Genomic DNA, 26,266 nt, shown 5'->3' on the forward strand with positions numbered 1-26,266 from the left:
CATGCACAGTAACTGTGTCTCGAATATTAAATCCTGCTAAAAGCCAGGCAGCTCCTGTGTTGAATTAATGAGATCATATCCATATATGGACAAGAACTGTATGAGACTGCGCAGAGTGCAACAAATATGTCACTGTGGTACATCATAGGAGGAGGCTTAACTGAAAGTGTAATGCAGAATTTGAAGTAAGAGTAGCTATCTTGGTGTGAAGATGCACCCACGTTGAACCCCACCCCCCAAAAAAAGGAAGATTTGGAACCTCAGCTGCAACCAAGTGATGCCTTTTGTCGCAGAAGAAATCTATACACATCCTGTGTCAAACTCTGGGGAAGGAATCAAAGTGACCACCACATACCACGACATGGCAGAGATCATTTGATTTCAGGCCAATATTTGACTCCTGTAGAACAGTCCTTGAGCCTGTCCTGTCCCACATCCTCAATGAATGCAAGTGGTGATTTTGGAATTTGGCTGTTGCTAGTTGACCAGCCAGGATCTCTCAACAGATCTAAAATAAACTTCTATTATAGAGGGAGGTTGTGCTCCAGGTTCATCCCAGGCGGTCCATCTGCCACTGACTGAATCTGGAACATTTTCCCCAGCTGTGTTCCTTGCAGAGAACACTATGGTGTGCATGTTTTTGTGTGCACACACCCACCATGCATCATTTAGTTCTGAATATGAGCATGTTAACAGTGTAAGTCAAAAAGCTTACCAGGAAGCTCGACCTACGCAGAACCAATCCTGCCAATATTCTTCAAAACAGGTGCAGGAGTGGTTCCACGCAAGTAGAAAATTACTAACCAGGTAAGGACAGTCCTGAGACACTCCTCTCCCAAAATGAATGGGCACATTAAGGACACATTGTCCTTGATGAGACATTCTGTGTGGCAGCATACAGAAGTTGAGTCCAGGCAACAAACTGCGTCCCAATTTGGAATGCATATAGAATTCCCAATAAATATTTGCTCTCTACCCTGGTGCTGCATTCTCCTGATAAAAGGGCAGGAAGGTGGCCAGTGGGCCAGTGCTCTGGAAGGTGAGAATCAGGTCCCAGACAAGATAAATGTTTGTTTGTCATAAATGATCTGGCCTGGAACTGTAAGAATGGTCAGGGTCGACCATGTGATTCCTGGTACAGTGCAGGAAGACTTTGCCTTGCAACCATATTATAGTCCACGCTGAGGAAGACCGATCCTCCCTCTTTTGTAAAAGGGCTATGATGACCTCTCTGATGAGATTAGATACCTTACGGTGTGGAAACAAGCCCTTTGGCCTAACAAGTCCACACCGACCCTCCGAAGAGTAACCCACCCAGACCCATTTCCCTCTGACTAATGCACCTAACACTGAGCAATTTAGAATGGCCAGTTCACCTGACATGTACACGTTTGGATCGTGAGAGTAAGCCAGAGTACCTGGAGGAAACCCACGCAGACACTGGGACCATGTGCAAACTCCACACAGTCGCCCAAGGCTGGAATCGAACTGGGGTCCCTGCCACTGAGGCAGCAGTGCTAAACACTAAGCCACTGTGCCGCCCCTTACTGAACAATAGTCCATCACTTGCATGAAGTCTTTCCCAAGCCATTCAATAATCTGCCCCTGTTTTTGATACCATAGTGGATAAATCTCATTTATCCATAATGTCATTTGCCATCCATTTGACCACTCATTCAACTTGTCCAAATCACACTAAAGCATCTCTGTATCCTCTGCACGTTTTACCTGCCTCTGGATTAGAGTGGTGCTGGAAAAGCACAGCAGGTCAGGCAGCATCCAAGGAGCAGGAAAATCGACATTTTGGGCAAAAGCCCTTCATCAGGAATAGGGCTCTATTCCTGAAGAAGGGCTTTTGCCCGAAACGTCGATTTTCCTGCTCCTTGGATGCTGCCTGACCTGCTGTGCTTTTCCAGCACCACTCTAATCCAGACTCTGGTTTCCAGCATCTGCAGTCCTCGTTTTTACCTATGTTTTACCCGCCTGCCCAGTTTTGTTGTCTGCGAACATGGGGATATTACATTTTGATTCCCTCATCTGAATCATTAATATTATATGTAGTGAATAGCTGGGGTCCGAGTAGTGCTTTCTGCAGTACCACACTAGTCACTGGCTGCTACTCAAACCCCCGGTTATCCATGTTCCTAACTTTGTGTCTGCCAACCAGTTCTCCATCCACTTCAGTTCACTACCTCAAATCCCATACACTTCAATTTTACAAGCAAATGTCGCATGTGAGACTTTATCAACATCCTTCTGAAAGTTCAACTAAACCATATTCTGTGAACAACTTAGCACATTTCTTTGTCCAATGTACTGTTTACTCCTGTCTTGCCTATTGTTCAACTTTTTTAAAATTAGTTTTAGTTTCTAACATGCCCTCTGGCTTGATTTCTTAGTAGTTTTGTGTGTGCATTCTGTACTTTCTGATACTTCATGGCATTTCTTGTAGCATGCCTGCAATATTCAGTATTTCCTCTTTTTCGCTGTGTAGTGTCAGGTCTGTAACATCTGATCCTTCAGCCATGGTATTTGATGTCTTGGGACAATGATACTTGCTCATGTACGAAGCTGAAATTGTGGTGCATTTATGGAATGAGCTGCCAGAGGTGGTGTGCATGTTGGTACAACTGCAACATTTTAAAAGGCAGCTAGATGGGTATATGAATAGAAAGGATTTAGGGGGATATGGGCAAATGGGACTGGATTCATTTAGAATGTCTGGTCGGCATGGACAAGTTGGACCAAAGGATCTGTTTCCATGCTGTACATCTCTATGACTGTAAGATTGATTTAAATGGACTACGTGAAAGTCGCCGTCATGTAGGAATGGCTCAAGGTTTTTTCCTGGAGGAGGTGGTCCAAGCTTGCTGTCATTGTTTGAGTTAGCTTTTGAATTTTTACTATGCTTCAATTGTGTCCGACTTCTGCAGATTCTGAAATGGCGTACAGTTTTGCATACACAGCATTCTTTTGTCATTGCCAGGGCATTGCCTCTGCTTGTAAATTCTATTGTTCCATGATGTTAACACTAATCTTAGGTCAAATACCAGCAACGAAGTACAATTTAACTTCTTCAGCTCCAAACTTAATACTTTGTTTTAAAACAATTCTGTACCATAGGAATTATTTTATCCAAGTCAATTGTGTTCTGTTTGATTCATCTGAGACTAAATCTCTTTGGAATCTTTAAGAAAAAATGGAAGGAGAAATAATCTGTTTATTGATCCTTTTAAAAGTGTTTTACATTTGTAGCATTAGTGTTGTATGTAATCTGCATCTTTAGGCTTGTATTCTTAGAGTAAGCCAATACTGCTTAAATTCTGCTGTTTGTAAGTTTGAATAATTCTGTAATAGTTCCCTTGTTTTCAATTCTGAAGTATTTTAAAATTTTGTACTGAAATATTGCAAACAATACTTCCAATAAAGCTTTGAATTCAGTTGACTAGCAAAACTGCATTGTGCTGTTACTTTCAAGTTTCAAATTCTGTGAATTAGAATTACTGTTTTTCTGCCACCTTTTAACAGTCATGTGGGACTTGAATGTGCAGGTGGACTGAGGGGGAAAAAGCAGGGTAGTAGTACATCTCATGAAGGCGAATTTGTAAAATTTCTCAGATATTTATCGTGATAATTGGACTAGGATTGTATTAGACAGTTCCAGTGTGTAATTTTTTTTAGATTAGATTACATTACAGTGTGGAAACAGGCCCTTCAGCCCAACAAGTCCACACCGATCCGCCGAAGCGAAACCCACCCATACCCCTACATTTACCCCTTACCTAACACTAGGGGCAATTTAGCATGGCCAATTCACCTAACCTGCACATCTTTGGACTGTGGGAGGAAACCGGAGCACCCGGAGGAAACCCACGCAGACACTGGGAGAACGTGCAAACTCCACACAGTCAGTCGCCTGAGGCGGGAATTGAACCCGGGTCTCTGGTGCTGTGAGGCAGCAGTGCTAACCACTGTGCCACCGTGCCGCCCACTAAGAGATGTTTTTATTTTTGAGCTGCTTTTGGCAGAGCCACTAGGGGACAAGTAATTCTGGATTTGATGTCTAATGAAGCAGACTTTATTAGGAAGCTTAAAGTGTAGGAACCCTTGGGACAGTGATCATAATGTGTTGGACATCACCCTGCAGTTTGAGTTGGAGAAGCTACAATTGAGTAAAGAACTACAAAGACATGAGAAAGGAGCTGGCCAGAGTTGATTGGAAGGAAAAAATAGGGAAGAGAGTAAAGCAGCAGTGATTGGAGTTTCTGGGAGTAATACGGGATGCACAGCAGAGATTCATCCCAACAAAAAGAACCATACGAAGGGGAGGCAAGGCAAGACCCTCTAATAGTCAGAGGGAAATTGAGAAAAAAATTTGTAAGGAGATCTCGGCTATCTGTAAGAATAATAGGGTGGTTATGGTAGGGGATTTTAACTTTCCAGACATAGACTGGGACTGCCATAGTATTAAGGGTTTAGATGGAGAGGAATTTGTTCAGTGCGTACAAGAAAATTTTCTGATTCAGTATGTGGCTGTATCTACTAAAGAAGGTGCAAAACTTGACCTACTCTTGGGAAATAAGGCAGGGCAGGTCACTGAGGTGTCAGTGCAGGAACACTTTGGGGCCAGCGACCATAATTCTATTCGTTTTAAAATCATGATGGAAAAGGATAGACTAGATCTAAAAGTTGAAGTTCTAAATTGGAGAAAGGCCAATTTTGACGGTATTAGAAAAGAACTTTCAAAAGTTGATTGGGGGTAGATGTTTGCAGGTAAAGGGAGGGCTGGAAAATGGGAAGCCTTCAGAAATGAGAGAACGCGAGTGCAGAGACATTATATTCCTGTTAGAGTGAAATGAAAGGCTGGTATAGGGAATGCTGGATGACTAAAGAAATTGAGGGTTTGGTTAAAAAAAAATGAAGCATATGTCAGATATAGACAGGATAGATCGAGTGAATCCTTAAGTATACTCCTACTGCCTTTATACTCTAAGAGGGAAATCAGGAGGGCAAAAAGGGGACATGAGAGAGCTTTGACAAATAGAGTTAAGGAGAATCCAAAGGATTTTTACAAATACATTAAGGACCAAAGGGTAACTAGGAAGTGAATAGGGCCCTCAAAGATCAGCAAGGCAGCCTTTGTGTAGAGCTGCAGAAAATGGGAGATACTAAACGAGTATTTTGCATCAGTATTTAAAGTGGAAAAGGACATGGAAGATATAGAATGTAGGGAAATAGATGGTGACATCTTGAAAAATCTCCATATTAGAGGAGGAAGTGCTGGATGTCTTGAAATGCATAAAAGTGGATAAATCCCCAGGACCTGATCAGGTGTGCCCTAGAACTCTGAGAAGCTGGGGAAGTGATTGCTGAGCCTCTTGCTGAGATACTTGTATCATCGATAGTCACAGGTGAGGTACCAGAAAACTGGAGGTTGGCAAACATGGTGCCACTGTTTAAGAAGGGTGGTTAGGACAAGCCAGGGAACTATAGACCAGTGAGCCTGGTGGTGGGCAAGTTGTTGGAGGGATTCCTGAGGGACAGGATGTACATGTATTTGGAAAGGCAAGGACTGATCAGCAATAGTCAACATGGCTTTGTTTTTTTAAGAAGTAACAAAGAGGATTGATGAGGGCAGAGCGGTAGATGTGATCTATATGGACTTCACTAAGGTGTTCAGCAAGGTTCCTCATGGGAGCCTGGTTAGCAAGGTTAGATCTCACAAAATACAGGGAGAAGTAGCCAGTTGGATACAGAACTGGCTCAAAGGTAGAAGACAGACGGTGGTGGTGGAGGGTTGTTTTTCAGACTGGAGGCATGTAACCAGTGGAGTGCCACAAGGATCAGTGCTGGGTCCTCTACTTTTCGTCATTTTATATAACTGATCTGGATGTGAGCATAAGAGGTACAGTTTGTAAGTTTGCAGATGACACCAAACTTGGAGGTATAGTGGACAGCAAAGAAGTTACCTCCGATTATAACAGGATCTTGATCAGATGGGCCAATGGTCTGAGAAGTGACAAAGTTTAATTCCGATAAATGCAAGGTGCTGCATTTTGGGAAAGTGAATCTTAGCAGGACTGATACACTTAATGGTAAGGTCCTAGGGAGTGTTGCTGAACAAAGAGACCTTGGACTGCAGGTTCATAGCTCCTTTGAAAGTGGAGTCACAGTGTAGTGAAGAAGGCGTTTGGTATGCTTTCCTTTATTGGCCAGAGTATGGAGTACAAGAGTTGGGAGGTCATATTGTGGCTGTACAGGACATTGATTAGGCCACTGTTGGAATATTGCGTGCAATTCTGGTCTCCTTCCTATCGGAAAGGTGTTGTGAAGCTTGAAAGGGTTCAGAAAAGAATTACAATGTTGTTGCCAGGGTTGGAGGATTTGAGCCAAAAGGAGAGGCTGAACAGGCTGGGGCTGTTTTCCCTGGAGCATTGCAGGCTGAGGGGTGACCTTAGTTTACAAAATTGAGGGGCACGGATAAGATAAATAGACAGTCTTTTCCCTGGGTTGGGGGAATTCAGGACTAGAGGGCATAGGTTTAGGGTGAAAGGGGAACGATATAAAAGAGGCCAGAGAGTGGTACGTGTATGGAATGAGCTGCCAGAGGAAGTGTTGGAGGCTGGTACAATTGCAACGTTTAAAAGGCATTTGGATGGGTATATGAATAGGAAGAGTTTGGAGGGATATGGGCAGGGTGCTGGCAGGTGGGACTAGATTGGCTTGGGATAACTGGTCAGGATTAGAGTGGTGCTGGAAAAGCACAGCAGGTTAGGCAGCATCTGAGGAGCAGGAAAACCGACGTTTCGGGCAAAAACCCTTCATCAGGAATATTCTTTACACTGGGAAAAACCAGAACTTCAAGGGTTGGGTGGCAGAGGTCAGTGTCATGCCCACCTTTAAGAGAAGATGCTGGAAAGCTGAAAGGTTTGCAGGCAGATAAGTCATCTCAACCAGATGGACTACTACTCATGGTACTGAAGGAGGTAGCTGAGTAGATTGTGGAGGCGTTGGTGGTTATTTTCCAGGAATCACTGGTATCCAAGAAGATCTCTGAAGACTGGAAAATTGCTAATGTAATACGACTGGTTAAGAAGGGAGGTAGGCAGAAGACTGACTGGTTAGTCTGACCTTTGGTCATCAGTAAGGTTTTGAGTCCGTTATTAAGGACAAGATTGCAGAATACTTCAAAGTGTATGGTAAAACAGGGCTGAGCATGCACAGCTTCAAGGAGAAGTCATGCCTGACAAGTCTGTTAGAACTCTTTGAGGAGGTAACGAGAAAGTTGAACATAGCAGAGCCAGTGGCTGTGATCTATTTGGACTTCCAGAAGGCCTTTGACATGGTGCCGCAGAGAAAGCTGCTAAATAAGATTAGAGCCCATGATGTTTGAGATAAGACACTGGAATGGATATGGATTGGCTGAAGGCAGAGAGCGGGGATAAAGGAATTGTTTTTAGGATGGCAGCCGTTAACTAGTGGAGTGCTGCAGAATTTCATGTTGGGACCAAAATTAGTCATGTTATCCATGAATGATTTGCATGGAGGAACTGAAGGCATTATTGCTAATGTGCAGATGATACCAAGATAGTGGAGTACAAGTCGTGTTGAGGAAGCGTGGAGGCTGCACAAGGACTTGGACAGGCTAGGAGAGTGGGCAAAGAAGTGGCAGATGGAATACAATGTGAAAGGTTATGCACTTTGTTAGGAAGAATTGAGGCATGTACTATTTTCTAAATAGGAAAAGGCTTTAGAAATCTGAAGCACAAACGGTTAACATGCAGGTTTCATTGGCAGTTAGGAAGGCAGGTACATTGTTTGCATTAATTTCAAGATGTCCAGATTACAGCAGCAGCAATGTACTGCTGAGGCTGCATCAGGTGTTGCTTGTTGGAGGGGTCTGGGGAGCTTTACAAGAATGATAGCCATACAGCACAGAAACACCATTAAGCCCAACTAATTCATGCCGATCAGGTTTCCTAAACTGAACTTGTCCTATTTGGCTCATATCCCTCTAAATCTTTCCTATCCAGGTATCTGTGCAAATGTATTTTAAATGCTACAGTTGTATTTGCTTTTACCACTTCCTCTGCCAGCTCACTGCATATCTGCACTATTTTCTGTGTTTTAAAAAAAATGTTGCCCCTCAGGTCCTTTTTTAAAATCTTTCTCATCTCACCTATGCCCTCCAGCTTTGAACTCCCCACACTGTGGGAAAAGCACCTTTTGGTGTTCACCTTATCTCTGCCACTAATGGTTTTATAAACCTCCAAGGCTATCTGTCAGCCTCCTATGCTCCAGGGGAAATAATTTCCACCCTAATCAGCCTCTCCTTATAACGATTCTGAGGATGAAAGGCTCCTCCTAATGAGGGGCAGTTGAGGACTCTGAGTCTGTGCGTGATAGAGTTTAGAAGGATGAAGGGGGATTTCATTGAAACTTGCAGAATGCTGAGAGACCTGAATGGAGTGCTCGTGGAGAAGCTATTTTCGCAAGGAAGAGAAACTGGGACCCAAGGGCATAGCTTTCGTCTGAAGGGACATTCCTTTAGAACTCCGATGAGGAATTTCTGAAGCCAGAAGGTGGGGAATCTGTGGAGCTCATTGCCTCACCTATGCCCTCTCGTTTTGGACTCCCCTAACTTGGGTAAAAGACCTTGACTGTTCACACTATCCATGCCCTGCATGATTTTATCAGCTTCTAAAAGGTCATCTCTCAGCTTTCAACGCTCAAGGGAAAATAACCACAGCTTACTCAGCCTCTCCCTATGGCTCAAACACTCCAACCCTGGCAACATCCTTGTAAATCTTTTCTGCACCTTTTCAAGTTTCACGTCATTCTTACAGCAGAGAGACCAGAATTGAACCAAAGGTGATTTATTAGGCAATATTTGGAATTGGTGTCCTGTACAGCCGCAACATGACTTCCAATTCCTATACTCAGTGCACTGATCAACAAAGGCAAGCATACCAAAAGCTGCCTTCACTACCCTGTCCACCTACAACTCCACTTTGAAGGAACTATGAACCTACACCCCTAGGGGTTCTTCATTCTGCAACACTCCCCAGGACTTAATAGTAAAGTGTATAAGTCATGCCCTGATTTGCCCTACTAAAATGCAACACCTCCCATTTATCTGTCTAGTTTAAACTCCATCTGCCACTTTTCGGCTCATTGACCCAATTGATTAAGATCTTGTTGTAATCTTAAATAACCTTCACCGTCCACTATACCACCAATCTTATTGTCAACTGCAAACTTACTAACCATGCTTTCTATGTTCACATCTAAATCATTATATAAATGACAAACCAAAGTGGAACCAACACCAATCCCTGTGGAACACTGGTCACAGGCCCCCAGTCTGAAAAACGACCCTCCACCATCACTGTCTCCTGCCGTGTGAGGTTCTTTTTCTTGAGATTCTTACACACTTAGTGCAACTGCAATATGCCAACTTCTGTGAACAGCTAAAATTTATTTAGCAGGTACAAGATTTGTAGGATGCTTGCGAAGCATGTCAAGAGAAGCTCTCTGAACAAAGCGACGACTTCCTTGATACAAAATCTTATATCGCAGTCGCTAATGCCCACAAGACAACCCCCAGCCAATCCCCCACAGTCACATGCCGCTCAATACACAATGTAGTGTTGACCTGGTGGACGTCTGGCGGAATCTCCATCCCGACTTCATCGCCTTCACCTTCGTGAGGCATGGGGTCGGAGCGTCCAGAATCGACCGCCTGTACATTTCGCGGGCGTACACCTCCTGTTTTCCGAAGGTCTCCACGCGGCAGGTGTTGTGCATGGACCATCACCTGGTGTGGGCGGAACTCCTTCCGTTCGGCGCCAGGCTCAGCTCCGCGTACTGGCACTTTAACAACCTGCTGCTGGAGGACGAGCGGTTCCGGGACTCGTTTCGTCGTTTCTGGGCTGGCTGGAGAAGCTTCCCCTCCCTGAGGCTATGGTGGGACGTGGGCAAGGCTCACGTCCGCATCTTCTGTCAGGAGTACGCGAGGGGGTCGACGAAGAGGCGGAAATCCAGGATCGGGGAGTTGGTGAGGGAGATGCTCGACCTGGAGTCACGCCTCGGTCAGCCCGACGCGGACCCAGCCCTGCGTGGGGTGTACGAAGAGAAGAAGGCCGCGCTCCGGGACCTGCAGCTCGTTGGGGCTCGGGGCGCGTACTTGAGGTCGCGGATCCAGCTCCTCCAGGACCTGGACCGTGGCTCCCCATTCTTCTACTTGCTGGAAAAAAGGCGTGGTACCTGTCAGCAACTCCTTGTGCTGCTGGCCGACGAAGGGTCCCTCGTCTTGGATCCGGAGGGGATCTGGGCCCACGTCCGAAACTATTACACAGCTCTGTTCTCTCCGGATCCGTCCAGCGAGGATGCTCGCAGAGTTCTGTGGGAGGACCTGCCGCAGCTCGGCCGGGAGGACACCGGAAGGCTCGACGCTCCCGTCATTTTAGAGGAGCTGACCGGCGCCCTCGACCGGCTCTCGAGAGGCAAAACCCCGGGGCTGGACGGGCTGACTTGGAGTTCTTCAGGGCGTTCTGGGAAGTCCTGGGGAGCGACTACGCGCAGGTCCTGAGGGAGTGTCTAAATGCTGGAGAATTGCCCCTTTCTTGGCGCAGGGCGGTCATCGTTCTGCTGCCAAAGATGGGGGACCTTCGTTCTTTGAAGAACTGGCGTCCGGTCTCCCTCCTCAGCATGGACTACAAAATCTTTGCCAGGGTGTTGTCTTCTCGCCTGGCCTCCGTGCTGGCCCACATGATTCACCGGGACCAGTCCTACACGGTCCTGGGCCAGAGGATACACGACAACGTCCACCTGGTCCGGGACCTGATCCATTTCTGTCGACGGGCTGGTTTGCCGAGCGCCTTCCTGTCTCTCGACCAGGAGAAGGCGTTCGACACGGTCGATCACAAGAACCTGCTCGGGGTTTTACGGGCATTCAGGTTCGGGATGCAGTTCATCGCCCAGATCCGACTTTTGTACGCCGCCGCAGAGTGCCTGGTTAAAGTTAACGGGTCCCTGACGGCGCCCCTTCGCTTCGGGAGAGGAGTGCGTCAAGGCTGCCCCCTGTCCGGCCAGCTGTATTCCCTGTGCGTGGAGCCTTTCCTGCGCCTCTTGCAGAGGAGGTTGTCGGGGCTGGTTCTGCGCGGCACAGGCACGGGGGTGGTCCTCTCGGCCTACGCCGACGACGTGCTCCTCACTTTCACCGACTTGGCTGACCTGGGGAAGATGCGCGAGTGCCAGGCCGTGTACTCGGCAGCGTCTTCCGCCAGGATCAACTGGGCCAAATGTTCCAGACGACTGGTCGGTCCGTGGCGGGTGGACTCTCTGCCGGAGGAGTTACGGGGGTTCAGCTGGCGTACCACCCATCTCCTCTACCTGGGAGTCTACCTCAGCCCGGCTGAGGAATCCTGGCCGGCCAACTGGCAGGAGCTGGAGGCCAAAGTCTCGGCTTGCCTAGGCCGCTAGACAGGACTGCTCCGAGTGCTATCTTACAGGAGTCGAGTGCTGGTCATAAACCAGTTGGTGGCCGCCATGCTGTGGTACCGGCTGGTCACTTTGGTCCCTCCTCTTGGCTTCGTCGCTGACATCCAGAGAACGTTGGTTGACTTCTTCTGGGGCAAAAAGATGCACTGGGTCGCTGCGCAGGTTCTGAGTCTCCCTATTGAGGAGGGCAGTCAGTCGCTGGTGTGTGTCCGCACCTAGGTCGCGACGTTCCGCCTTCAGACCTTGCAGCGATACCTTTATGTCGAGCCTCCTCCTAGGTGGTGCGCCCTGGCGACGTATTTTTTCCGCCAGGTGCGTAGCCTCAACTACGACACGCAGCTCCTGTTCGTCGACCGTGACGGTTTGGAGGTCGCCCTCAAGACGCAGCCTGTCTTTTAGCAGGACCTGATCACTGTTTGGAACATGGTCGAATCGCGCCGCGCCTACCCTCCGGCAGGAGTAGCGGCTGTCGTCAGGGAGCCGTTGCTCAGGAATCCGCACCTCCATACTCACGGGTTCGAGTGGCTGTCGGAGGGGAGGGCCGTGGCGGCGAGGGCGACCAGGGTCGGGGATGTGCTGGGGGCCTGGGCTGGACGCTGCCGCAGGACATAGCGAGCAGGGCAGCGGTAGACGTCCGGTACGTGGCCACCGCCGTCAGACGCCTTAAAACGTCGGTGCTCGGATCCGACATAGTGCACCAGTTGGAGGACGCTCAGGTGTGCGGTGGGATCCCGTCCGCGCTCACACCAGCCCAGACGGAATTTCACATTGGCCCCAAGGTCCTGTACTTCCCGCGGGAGCCTGTGCCCCACAACCTGAGCCGCCTCCGGAATTTTAATTTTGTTCCCTTCCAGGTGGTAAAAAGAAGGGCCTTATATAGACTGCTGCTGCACACCGTCCACCTCTTCTCCCTCATCCACCGTCCGGACACACCTTGGCGAGCCCATTTGCCACCGGGCGGTGGGGGTCCCCAGTGGAGGGCTCTCTACGCGGGAGTCCTCCCCCTTTCTCTCGGGGATCTGGGGTGGAGGGTGCTGCACGCAGCAGTCCCCTGCAACCGCAGATTGCGATGGTTCACGGACTCCCAGCCCAACTGCTTGTTCTGTGGCGCTGTGGAGTCCGTGGACCATGTATATATTGGGTGTGGGCGTTTGCACTCCCTTTTTGATTTTCTGAAAAACCTCCTCCTCTGCTTTTGGTTGCACTTCAGTCCCACGCTCCTGATCTTTGGGCACCCGGTACGGAGGAGGGCGGGCAGGTCTGAAGACCTCCTCGTGGGTCTGCTCCTGGGCCTGGCCAAACTGGCCATCAACAGGTCGAGGCAGCGGGCCGTGGAGGGGGTCGTTAGGGCCGACTGCCTGCCCCTCTTCCGCGGTTACGTTAGAGCCCGGGTGTCCTTGGAGAAGGAGCACGCGGTGTCCACCAACACCCTGGAGTTGTTCAGGGAGAGGTGGGCACCGCAGGGAGTGGAGTGCATTATTTCCCCCTCCAACTCTATTTTGATTTAGTCCCTGCCCTCCCCTTCACTGTTTTGATCACACAGCACTGCCCTTTGATGTGAAGGGCAGTGCTTGTCACTGGCCACTCGGGTGTTTTCCTATCTTCCTGGTGGTGGAAATTGAATAAAGATTTGTGTACTTTGTGTCTTTCACGATGTCTCAGACCTGCACACACACACCATGGGTGCTGGGGAAAAAGTAAGCACTACCGCACTTAGGTGGTAGTGTGGAGGTTAAATTAAAAAAGAAAAAAGAAAAGAAAAAAAAACACAATGCAGTGACCTGATTGACTCCAAAAATATTCTTATTCATTCTAAATAGGAGATGATACTGTAAATGTAGTCTGAATAGTAGGAGATGGCAATGTAAATTTTTTTACACTGTACTTGCAAGACAGAAACATACTACCCCACCCCTGGAGCATCCAATTTATTTTTTTTTTGTGTGTGTATATGTGTGAGACACAGTGAAAGACACAAAGTGCACGGGCCAGGCCCAGGAGCAGACCCACGAGGAGGTCTTCAGACCTGCCCTCTCTCCCTCCGTACCGGGTGCCCGAAGATCAGGAACGTGGGACTGAAGTGCAACCAAAAGCAGAGGAGGTGGTTTTTCAGAAAATCAAAAAGGGAGTGCAGCATCCAATTTATTGAAGGTCAGCAGAGCAAATTAATCCCTTAACATCCTAGTCGTTCAACCATTTTTTGTATTCGATTAACAAGTTCGCCCTGAATCCCATGTGGAACCTTGTTGATGCTTTACTGAAATCCAAGTAAATAATGTCTATCGCTCTGCTCTTATCCATCATCTTGGTGACTTCCTCAAAAAAATTCAAAGTTTATTCTACACTACCTCCCTTGCACAAAACTATGCTGACTATCCCTAATCATTCCTTGCCTCTCCAAATACATAAGTCTTATCTTTTTAGATCCCTTCCAACAACTTACCCACCACCGAAGTCAGACTGTCAGGACTTAGTTCTTAGACTTCTCTTTACAAAGGCGCAACATTAGCCAGTCTCCAATTACTCATCTGAATGGTCCTGGTGGATTTTCCACCATCAGACCTTTCAGCTTCCTCAACAACTTTTCTTAGTGGTGGCCACAACACTCATCTTTGTCCCTTCACCCCCTTGAAGTTCTAGTATGTTACTGATGTCTTGCACTGTAAAGATTGATGCAAAGTACCTGTTCAGTTCCTCCATTATTTCTTTGTTCCTGTTGCTACCTCTCTAGCCTCATATTCCAGTGGCCCAATGTCCATTCTTGCTTCTCTTTTCTCTCACTAAAAAACACTCTTTGCAGTCTTTAATATTGCCAGCTTGCTTAGCATCATATGTCTTTATCTCCTCACTTATTCCTTTTTAGTTATCCTCTGCTGGTTTTAAAAGGTTTCCCAGTCCTCAGGCTTCCCACTAATCTTCACCAAATGGTATGCTTTTTCTTGGCTAATATGCTGCTCCTGACTTCTCTTGTCAGAGATGACACTTTTCTACATTTTGCTAAACCCTTGTTTCTCTAATTGACTAAAAATATGTATCTCAGCTTTGTGTATGCTTCAAAACCCGTCCTGTACAGTAAATAATTCCACTACCTACTGAAAGAATAAATTTGTCCTCATCTGTCATAACTGTGCAACCCTTTATTCTGAGATTATGCATTCTGGTCCTAGACTCCTCCACAAAGGGAAGCAACCTTTCTGTATCCACCTTGTCAATCACTAAGCATCTTGAATGTTTCAGCAAGGTCACCTCTCATTCTCTCAAATTCTAAAAAGGTACTGGCTGAACCTGCTCAACCTCTCATAAAACAAGGACCACACCCAGGATTAATCGACCTTCTCTGGACAACCTCCAATGCTAGTAAATCTTTGCTTAGATATGGGACTCAAAACTGTCCACAGTTTTTGGCAAAATTATATATATGTTTATACTCCATTCCCTTTAAAATCAAGGTCAACATTTTGTTTGCCTTCCTTATTACATGCTGAACTTACTGTGATTCACGAACGAGGACTCTCAAATCTCTATTCTGTAGCTTCTGCGGGCCATTTTTCCATTTTAAATAATATTTCGCTCACTGGTCTTCCTGCCAAATTGCCTAACCTCACTTCAAGTTTTTCACCCAATCGATTAACCTGTCCACTTTCTTCAAACTCTTCCTGCCATTATCATTACTTGCCTTCCCATCTATTAGTATCATCTGCAAACTTGGTGACAGTGCATTCAGTTCCTTCATTTAAGTCATGAATGTGTATTCTAAATAATTGGAGCCCCAACTCTGATCGCTGTGGTACTCCAGTTGCAACTTGCCATTCTGAAGAAGCTATCCTTATCTCAACTCCTTGTCTTCTATTAATTAGCTAATCCTTTATCCATGCCAATATCCTACCTCCAATACTGTGGTCTCTTAAGTAATCTAATGTACGGTACTGTTTCAAGCCCGTCTGAAGTTTCAAACATATTACATCCACCACTTCCCCTTTATCTATCCAGCTTGTCACCACCTCAAATAATTCTCCTAAATTGGTCAGGCATGATTTTCCCCTTCATAAAGTAATGTTGACGCTGCTTAATCATACTTTGTATTGAAAAATGCTCTGCTATTACATCCTTTAAAATAGATTCTCACATTTTCAAAATAAAATACATAGTAACTGGCTTATAGTTACCTTTTTTGGTCACCTTCCCTTTTTAAATAAAGGTTTTACATTGGCATTTTTTTCATCCCTCTATATTTTTTCCAGAATCTAAGAATACTTGAAAGATTACTGCTGATATGTCCCTTATGTTTGTAGCTACTTCCTTTAATTTCCTAGGATGCATTCCATCAGGTTCAGGGGACGTTTTGGTCTTGAACCTCAATAGTTTTCCTAACACTTTTCTCCAGTCATAGCTATTGTAGTTATTTCATTTTTACCTTCAGTTATTTAGTAATTTTAGAATATTGTTAATGTCTTCTATTGTGAAGACTGATGCAAATTGCTTATTTGTAACACCTGTGCCATTTCTTGGCTTCCCATTCTTATTTCTTCAGCCTCATTCTCTAAGGACCTTTATTCACTTTGGTTTCTCACTTCCTTTTTATGCTGTCTATCTTGATATTACTTGCAACCTTAACCTCAGAGTTTATTTTCTCCCTCTCTTTTTGCCGTCTTTTGGTTTTTAAACCTTTCCCAATCCTTTACCTTATTATTAATCATGGCCATTTTGTAATTATTTTTCTTTCAATTTGATGTTATTCTTATCTTTGCTGGTTAACCATGGTGAACTTATCCCCTTTTTAGAATCCTTCTTCCTCACTGGGATATATCCTTTCCCTGTCCACTCAAGCCAGCTCTGCCACCATTTCTTTGTAATTGCCCTTTTTTGAAAACCTAGCACAGTTGTTTTCAACCCAGGTTTTGGCACAGACATGGTTGACTAAGAGCCTGTTCCAATGCTCCTCTGCTTTATGTTCTACATTCCTCACTCTTAAATTTAATGTTGAATTCTACCATGTTATGGTCGCTGGGGAATCTTTTACTATGACATTTATTAAGCCTGCGTCATTACATATTATCCAATCCAAAATGGCCTAATCCCACGTTGGATCCATCGTATGTTGTTCTAGGAAACTGTCTTGAATGCACTAGATTAAAAACCGCACAACACCAGGTTATAGTCCAACAGGTTTATTTGGAACCACTAGCTTTCAGAGCACTGCTCTTTCATCAGGTGGGTTGATAGTTACAAATAACCACCTGATGAAGGAGCAGTGCTCTGAAAGCTAGTGGTTCCAAATAAACCTGTTGGACTATAACCTGGTGTTGTGATTTTTAACTTTGTAGACCCCAGTCCCACACCGGCATCTCCAAATCCTGAATACACTATGAATTCTTCCTGGTTTCATTGGCCGATCCAGCTATCCCAATCCAGATGAAGATAAAGGTTACCATGGTCGACGTATTTCCTTTGTTACTTGCCATCTGATTTATTCTGTCCCACAGTATAGCTACTGTTAGTCCTATAGACTACAACTACCATCTTTCCCTTTTTAATAGCTATCATCAATGTGGTAGGTAATATGTGTGAAGTGAATTTTGTCTATTGATGGGGGAGCTTTTATTGTGGGCTAGGTAATGAGCAGCCAAAAGTCATTAAGTGTTGTGCTGAAGTTTGCCCAAATTTGACTTGTCCATTTTTATTCTTCAAAACCGCATTTATATTTGACCGTCACAAAAATAAATTGGGGTCCTTTGTGAAGGTCTCCAGTGTTCCCAAGCATGGTTCCTGACATCTGAGGTGGTTTATCCATGACAATGGGATTCTGTATATCCTTGTTTGAATTATCATATTAATTTGCTGATTACATGGAATTTGCAGGGCAGAAACAGACTACAGTTCCTCACCTGAGGATGTGGTTAGAAGTGTAGTTACCAAATTACAAACCAATCATTTCTAACCAAAGGAAACAACATAGCTAACTTCTTAAAGGAAAAAAAATACAAGTCTTAATTGAAAGATTTTTAAATTTTGAAATGAATTCTAAAGCACCTAACTTTTCTTACAGATGAACCAATAGGAGGAATTAATAGACGCAGAATTACTGAAAACACTCATCCCCAATCCTTCAGTATTGAAGCAGGCTGTGAAAAGTTGCCAACTCCTGTGCCTGAACAAACTTCTCTTCATGAAAGTGAGGGTCTGTTGTATATGAATTTCAATTTGTACCAACACCAACTTTTTCAGATCCTCTGTTCTAAAATAAAATGTACTTTGACTATTTCCTCAAATCAGCTGTATTATAACAAGCTATACTGTCTGCTCCAACTGTGCAGGATCTATTGGAAACTCCCGAAGCTCCACACAAATGAACTCCTATTCTGATAGTGGTTACCAGGAGACTGCAGGCAGTTATTATAGCAGCCAGAACTTGATCAAGACTAACACAAGGAATCTACAGGAATCTGTTCAGAGCAGCACCAACAGTAATCATCTGGTGCGAAATTCGAGGCCAGAGGGACAGACTGTTGGCCAGGTACTACATTTTCAGGAAGCTGATGCCTTAATTTAATTTTTCCACAATTATCATATCAATTTCTTCTATATGGTTGGTATTTTAAACTGTATAGGCAAAAATCATCCACAGCTGTTGTTTCAGGCATATGCATTGGGATGTGGTCATAACAAATTTCATTTTCTCTGGCAAATAGACATGGTTTACTCATTTTAAGTATTTTTGATAGGTGCCCTTTTCACTATTGGTAAACACTGGGTACCTGCCATAGCAAGTGGTGAAAATTAAGAACTATTACTCTTGTAGTGCTCAAAAACCTCAGACTCATCAACCTTTGAGTTCTATCAGTTGATTCCTGTCTTTTAGCTTCCAGGGTATAGATCTGAAGAACAAAGTGTGCACTCTTCTTCCCCCAAGTCCACCAAATAAGATGCTGTAGTGTATTGAACAGCCACCAGGCATATCTCTGTCCAAGGAAGCCCCGGGACTCCCCTTTCCTGCTCTGTCGGGAGGCATATTTGAAACAGAAAGATACTCCACTTCAAACCCCCACAGAAAGTGGCATCTGAGGCAATGTCCTTTCGCATCCACTTTGTGGCCTAATTGGCATGCATTTACTTCTGGTCTACATGTTTATTGGAGTAGCCCGTGGAGTCTTGGGTCCAAAATATAATTATTTTCTAAAACTAAGCCTGTTTATGTTAAATGTCAAAGTAAATAATAAATTCTGTATCAAGTAGTCATTGCTAATTATGTTCAATTGGTGAAGTTTTCACAAAGATTATTTCAAAACTTTGGAAATCATCATGAGAAATTGCAGTTGAATGCAGATGTGATTTTGTACTAGTGATAAGACCTCTGTCGACAGTGATTTTTTTTTTTAATTCAAATTCCCATTTATTAATTGAAAAGATTGCTGCAAGGTGACATGACATCTCAGTTGTTAGCACTGCTGTGTCTCAACACCAGCAACCCAGATTCGATTCCAGTCTTAAGCAACTGTCTGTGTGGAGTTTAAACATTCTCCCTGAGCCAACGTGGATTCCTCCCACAATCCAAAGATGTGCAGATATGGTGGATTGGCCATGCTAAATTGAGTGTTCTGGCATGTGCAGGTTAGTGGAGTAGCCATGGGAAATGCAGGGTTACAGGGAGAGTGTGGAGATGGGGTGGGGGTCTGGATGGGATGCTCTTCAGAGAGTCTGTGTTAATTCAATGGGTCAAATGGCCTGCTTCACACTGTAGGTATTCTCTGCTTCTGTGATTCTATGACCCTTCCACAAAAATCCTTTACTAACTAACAAAGAACAAGCACTATTTATCTCAAATACTTTAAACAGAACACCCAAAATGGCCCCTACATATTCTACTTTCAGATTTAACCATGAATCTGAAACTTAAAAAGTACCTTGAGTGTCCATTCAATTCTCCTGGACCCAGTCCAGTGTCATGTGCCTTGGCGCCCAGTGATTCACCTTGTGGTTTTTCTCCTTTTCTCCCTTTCAAAGTGAGAACTGTCCTAGGAAAGCTTCCATGAGCATCAAGATAGGCGAACATTCCAGCCCTACCTTCAACATTTCTCACATTTGGATTTCTACACCTTAAGCATTGGACTTGAGTGCATCTTTGCATAGTGAGACTAAATCAAAATCGCCCAATTCCTGATAACCCTCTGTTCTTTGTTGTGGTTATTCCCTCTGCCTTCTCCAAACTTGTGCCTTATGGACTGACAGCCAAAAAAAACTGTCAAGCCCACCTGTACTTTGTTACCTTTTAACTTCAAAGATGTCCTTTGATCAGAAAAGCATAGTTTAAAACCTTGTCCTGTTAAACAATTGCCTTCAACCTTTGCTAATCCAAAGAAATGATTCAAATAATATTAACCCCTCATAGACAAATTAGTCCCTTGAGAGAGTTAATGGAGTTTTCATTGTTTAATTTAACTCCCTTTGAAATATAATTACCTGGCCTGTCTGCATTCCTGTCAGACTTAGTGATCTTTCATTTATTTTACATTTAAGCATTACAATTTCCAAGATAAAAATAATCTTAACACATGCATTTGTAACAATACACTTGGAAATACCAATACTAACATGCTACATTAACCTTCTGAAGTGCATGAGAAAAGTTTCTACTATGAGAGCATTAGTAGGTGGTTGAGGACAGACTTTTATTTTCCCTGGGCTGCACACATAGTTTCTGCAAACATAATGTTAGGATGAGCAATTGATATTTCTGGTCTTGGCCATCCAGTGATGAGGTGATTTATCTCCAGTAGGTGTCTTCCTATAGCAGCGTGGGTGAGATTGAGAGTTTGGAAATTGATATTCTTCCTTTTCACTCCATGGCACAACTTCAACATACACTGTTTCTTATGTTTGTACTTGAACTTTGACTTAATTTCTTTAGTGTTTCTAACTATGGTTTCCATATTTGACTTTGACTTTGCTGATGTTTTGAAATAACAGGATGGCACAAGACCTCATGAACTGTGAATTTGATGTCCAATTTCAAATTTACTAATAAAATAGAGGAAAAATTGAAAATGTTTTTCAAGCTCCATGTGGGTGAATTGTCAATCTTGCTGATGGCTGGGATAATACAGAGGAACCTTATGCAAAGAATCCCTTTGCTGCATTGCTCAGCTTGATTGAAGTCAAGTTTTCACAGGATGAAATTGATAGCATGTAAACATTGTCCATAGAAGGCATTCCACCTTATCAAACTTAAGACAAAAATAAGGATGACGGTATTTGAGGAATGTTTGTGGATCCCAAGTACCTTTTGACCAGGTGTAATATCAATCATCTTTATCTTTTAAAAAATGCTGTTAATTCAATTGTCATTAACTTTTGTTTTAAACAGGGTCCAGTGAATGTTGCTGTTCCAGCCAGTAGGGCAATGAGAAGAGTTAGTTCAGTTCCATCTAGAACACAATCACCAGCTTATGGTACTGGAATGTCACCATCAAGGGGATCTCTGAGAACATCTCTTGGGAGTGCTTATGGGTCACCAGCATTAACTGAACCTCGGTCCAATAACTCTACAGTGTATTTGTCCTCTACGTTGCCAGCTCAAAGAGCAGGCTCTCCACATACTGCGCAGAGATCTACATCACCAGCTACAATTAGACGAATTGGTTCAGTTACAAGACAACCCACTAACTCCAGCAGAGCCACCTCTCCATTCCAGGCTTTAGGCTCTTCACTGAGACTGGGTTCACCTCTCACTTTGGCAAACGTGCAAACAAGAATAAATTCTCCACCCCAAGCTCAAACTGGATCATCATCTCCTGCACGGTCCACTATGACTGCTGTTCCTCAACGTATGGCAGCACCACTGCAAAGATCCCATGCCATTGATACTGATTTTTATTGTCTGCAGTCGCCAGAAATCTATGAGAGGATGGTTCCACCACGACCAGACAGCCTTGCAGGTCTGTTTTGTGATAACAGTATAAACTACAACTCTTCATGGAAAGGTTTATTTTAGTGGGTAAATGATATGTAATCTGAACACTTTCTAGCACTTAATCCTCAGTTAACATCTCAAACTTTCTAATGTATCCTAAAAAAGTGAAAAATTATATAATAAAATTTGAGGAACATGATAATGCTTGCATAAAAATGCTACAGACTTGCAACCATTTAAAAGTAGTCCCAACAGAGAAAAAGTGAAAGTTGATTCATTTGTATTTATGCTGACTTTACGACCGACATCCTGATAACCATTATAAATTTCAGCTCCGTGAAATAGTGTTACTTTCCTTCCTGAATGAGAGGACACAAAATGAGGCAAACAAAACAAAAGCTTGATTACCTACTTAGGTGCACCTTCCCAACCTCGCCAATTCAAGTTGTCTTTTTTATATCCACCGTCTCAGTCATAGATGAGGCTAACTCTGATCACTTCCTGATATCCCTCAGCAATTATATCATCTTCCTTCCACTTCTTTGTCTTCATCCTTGAAAAATCTTTCTCCAAATCATTTTAAACTGCCAATTAGCTCACCTCTGGTCTCTGCCAGAATGCACTTGCAGTTACCAAGTTACTCGGTCATTTCTTCACTGCATTTTGATACTTTTCACACGAGTAATAGCCCTTACTTTCTCACCATTAAGTTCCTGGTACGTTAAGTCCATAATTGCTAATGGGCAACAGATGTTGGATTATGAATAATCATTTTAACATAAATGCTTTACAGAATTTTTGTTTCCGGTACAAAATTAGACCCTATGGCCTCCAGTGATTCAAGCCAAGGTTCAATAGATTTACCTTGAATTCAAACAAATAGTGCCCCTTCCTGCACATGGTTATTCAAACACACCAAGGGTTCTGATGTATTTAGACTTTGAATTTTAGCTGTCCAATCGTAATGCCTTTGGTCTGGTCAGACAGTGGAGATGCTTTCCAATCTGGCAGAGGAGGTAGTTCCAGGTCTGGTGAGGAAGGGGATACCAGCTCCAGCTGGGAGTTAGGTGTGTCAGGTCTGGTGTGAAGCACAAAGATAAGTTGGTGGTAAAGCGAAGGGATGGAGAAATAGAATTGAGTATGAAAAGACATAAACATGGAAGTATGCTCCATCTTTGTGTTGGTGCCATGAACTTGGTATATACACACAAGGGAGAGAGGCCAAGGATGGATCCTGTAGGACATCTCAAATGACCCTGTGAGAACTGTGGGATTTTTTTTAAGAACTAGTTGCATTGGAACAAGTAAGAGTAACAACTACTTGAGGACAATACTGATGAAGTGAAGGAAAATTGCATTAAAAAGGTGTATAAGATAGGTCAAGAAGTTCAATGATCATAATTGTGGAAGAGTTTATCAGTGGTTTCACAAGTATAGCCTCAGAGTATAAACTCATGAAACAATTTGAACAGAAATTTAGGTGAGAAATTGGACAAAAGGGAAGAGAGGGATGAATGATTTTTCATCCACATAAAACACTTCGTGATCAGCTTCACAACATAAGGAAAGTAAATGTCCAAACAGTGGTGGAAATATGATAATTTTAAGAATTATATCTTGAAGTTATGCCATCATTTGACAACATACATCTGAGACAAAAGGCTGCAAGATGACAACATGACTGTTACTAGCTTACTATGAAGGGTTGCCTTAACTAGCAGCAACAGTATGTACAAACACGTGAGGATTGAGATGTTTAGATGTGCCCAAATGGACCAAAAAACCTGGATCATTTAGATTTCGAGCTGTGGCAGTGGGTGTTGAACCTGTTGGTTGTGGTTTGGAATGGCAAGTTGAAAAACCAATCTGTGGTATAAGATTCAATTACAGATTTTGAAGCAAATGCTCCCTAAGAATTTTAACTCCTATTTCCATGCCGAGGAGATCTGAGAGACATTTGAAACCAACCTGAACATACTCAGCAAAATGTTATTTTCTTGTCCCTAAAGATTCATGACCAGTTCCTAATAATCAATCCTTACTTCTCTTCACCTCCAACAACATCCTTAGCTGCATATTATCTGCAGTGAGATTACAGATGCAAGGACAGTTTCTACACATAAGGTAGATGCCCAATTCTGCCACTCCTCTGCCCCTCTTGACCCATTATCTAGCCTGACCAGTTGTAATAGATGGACCTCCTTTGATTCCCCACCCTTGCTGCATGTTTGAAATCTAGTCTTTAATTTACCTGCCTCCACCCCCTAAATATCATGAAATTTTGAGTTCTTTTCTCATCCATCAGGACTCTGCTCCTCATTCCCATAACTGATCTCTCTGTATTGTTTGCCTCATATTATTAATCCTACTAATCCAAACCAGTTTCCTACACTTCTTTTAAAAAGTTGAATTCCTTAGTAATTCGAGTAACTGCAATTTAGATTACATATTAATATCATGGGAGCAGTGTTTATTTCATAAGCATTAATCCTAGAGTAATCTTGAATTATTGACTGAATAATTGTTTTTAAGAAAAACGAGCACTGCAGGGAATAACATGACAACTAAACACCATGGGAAATAGTTATGTTGTGTACGTGGCAGAACAAAGTAACATGCCATGCCCAAGGGAGTGTTTTTGTAAGTTTGTGGGTATTGCAGATTGCCTCTTGATACAATTCACACCTGCTTCCTCTTTAAATTGCAACATTGGTTACACCAGTTTCAAACATCAAAAACAAATGAGGAATTGATCACTTTACTGTCAAATTAGAGTCCAATTTGGAGGTCATGTGGTCAGGTCATGACTTTGCAATTGCTTTGACATTGCTTCAATTTTTAGTTTTTGATTCATTAATTCAAAGTTTTTTGAAAAATATCAATGAAATGACTTGATGCTGCTAAAGGAAAATTGCAGTATTGAACCTTAGAATATGGTGCTCAGTACTTGAAATTAATTTGGCAGGCAGGTGGAGACCAAAAGGTAGATTCAGATGGGACAAAATCTAAAATGAAAACAGACAGCAAAAACATTTGCTGGGTGAATCTAGAAGGCAGAGAAAACAAAGGTGAAGGGGAAGAAAAGGCGTTGCAGTGAATATATGGAGCAGTGAGAATCATGCAGCTGCTCCTGGGATTGCAGGCTTAGTTAAGATTTTTTTTGGTTATTATAGTCATTATAGTTTACTCATAGATTTTTCTCCACTTTATTTTATTATCATTAAAAAAAAATCAAAAACTTGATTTTTTTTCAAAATGAGCTTTTTAAGGGCCTACAGCAAATGGCTTTTTTTTATTCTTAATTCAGAAATTAAAGTTCGTTTTAGAAGGGTTTGTTTTTAGCATTGCAAAGGGTTTTATTTTGGAAAAACTGAAGTTTTTTTTAAATAATGTGTTATGTTTTCCTTCTGGAGAGTCTTACACATTGTCAGCCCTGGAGAAGATTTTTTCTTTGAGGAATTTATTGAAGAGGAATCATTTTTATTCAGTAAATGAGCTAATTGGTTGATTTTATTTAAGTTTTGTATGTTTGAGATATGGATATATAAATACATTGTTAATTTTTTTCTGTTTTCACATTATTTTCTGTCGATAATAAAAGGTAGTTTATTTTATTTATAAGGTGTTATTGAAACATCTTTTTTTAGGATTATTGTTATTAAGGACATTAAGGTACACAGTAAGATGGCTAGTAGATTTAGAAAAGTTATGACCCAGCAGGATCAGTCAGGTAGGTGACTGTCAGGAAAAGTAGGAAAGTAGCTCAAAAGTCTCCTGTGGCTATTGCTCTATCAAATAGAGATTCGGTTTTTGGAATTGTTAAAGGAATAGTCTCTCTGAGGAAAATGGAAGGGCCAGTCAGTTGTTGGACAGTTGGAACGATTATGTTAGACAGCGTTTGACAGCATTTAATAGAATTATTATTAATGTAGCCCCTCATGTCAAGGGCATTGACAGGATATTCTGTGGCAGTGAGCGTAAATTTAGCATAGTTTGTTGCTTTCCTGGTGCTCGGATAAAGGGCATCTCTAAATGTTTCAAGCCATATTGTTAAAGATGAAACTGAGAAGCTAGAAATTAGTGTACACATTGGTTGGAGTGATTTTTTTGGTGAAAAGATTAAAGGAGTACAGAGTGAATTTAGGTAGAAGATTAAAAAAAAAAACTTTTAAAAAGTAGTAATTTCTGGTTTCCTCCCAATACCAAACTCAAATGCAGGAAAGGAACAAAAGGTTAAAGGAGATAAATCAATGGCTGAAGAGCTGGTGTATTGTTCAGAAATTTGGGTTTGTGGACAATTGGAATGTCTTTTGGGATAGAAAAGACCTGTTCAAAAACAGATAGGTCTAACTTAAACTGGAAAGGGACCAATGTCTCAGCAGGGAGAATTGCTCACTCTATTATGGGACATTTAATACTAAGAATTCCTCCACTCATTTTCTCTAAGTGGCAGTGAAATGGAAAGATTGATGGGGAAGGTTCTGAATGTGAGAAGAGCATGTCAGTTAGTAAAGAAAGACGAGAGAGTCAGTATGTAGTAACGCTGAATAACTAAATTCCATTTATTTCAATGCAAGGGGTCTTACAATTAAGGCTGATGAACTCAGGGCAATGTTTAAGAACATGGATTGGGACATCATAGCTATAATAGAAACTTGACTGAGAGATGGACAAGACTGGCACTTGATGTTCTGGGTTTTAGATGCTATAGGCAGGGTAGAAAAGGAGGAGCGGTTGCGGGGGATGGCATTTTTGATTAAGGAATACATTACTGCTGTCACTAGGGAAGATTTTTCTGAAAAATGTCCAGTGAAAAAAATGTGTAGAAATTACAATAAGAAAGGAAAGATCACTTTG

At 43.1% G+C, this 26,266-nt stretch overlaps 1 protein-coding gene across 6 annotated transcripts in view; it reads left to right on the top strand.

Moving 5' to 3' along the window:
* The window catches only part of pkp4 (plakophilin 4), a 276,311-nt gene that overhangs the window by 135,205 nt on the left and 114,840 nt on the right, over nt 1-26,266 (top strand). For 4 of the 6 annotated variants that reach the window (XM_087989074.1, XM_043693802.2, XM_043693805.2 and 1 more), the window contains exons 5-7: nt 17,549-17,680; nt 17,817-18,016; nt 20,864-21,434. In XM_087989074.1, the coding sequence (XP_087845200.1) occupies nt 17,549-17,680; nt 17,817-18,016; nt 20,864-21,434 (903 nt within the window). The remainder of the gene's footprint in view (nt 1-17,548; nt 17,681-17,816; nt 18,017-20,863; nt 21,435-26,266) is intronic. The other 2 variants (XM_043693804.2, XM_087989075.1) reach the window with 1 other exon arrangement.

The sequence above is a fragment of the Chiloscyllium plagiosum genome, unplaced genomic scaffold, assembly GCF_037043375.1.
Source record: "Chiloscyllium plagiosum isolate Xiang-an unplaced genomic scaffold, Cpla_swu_hap1 HiC_scaffold_7, whole genome shotgun sequence".
Classification (NCBI taxonomy): Eukaryota; Metazoa; Chordata; class Chondrichthyes; order Orectolobiformes; family Hemiscylliidae; genus Chiloscyllium; species Chiloscyllium plagiosum.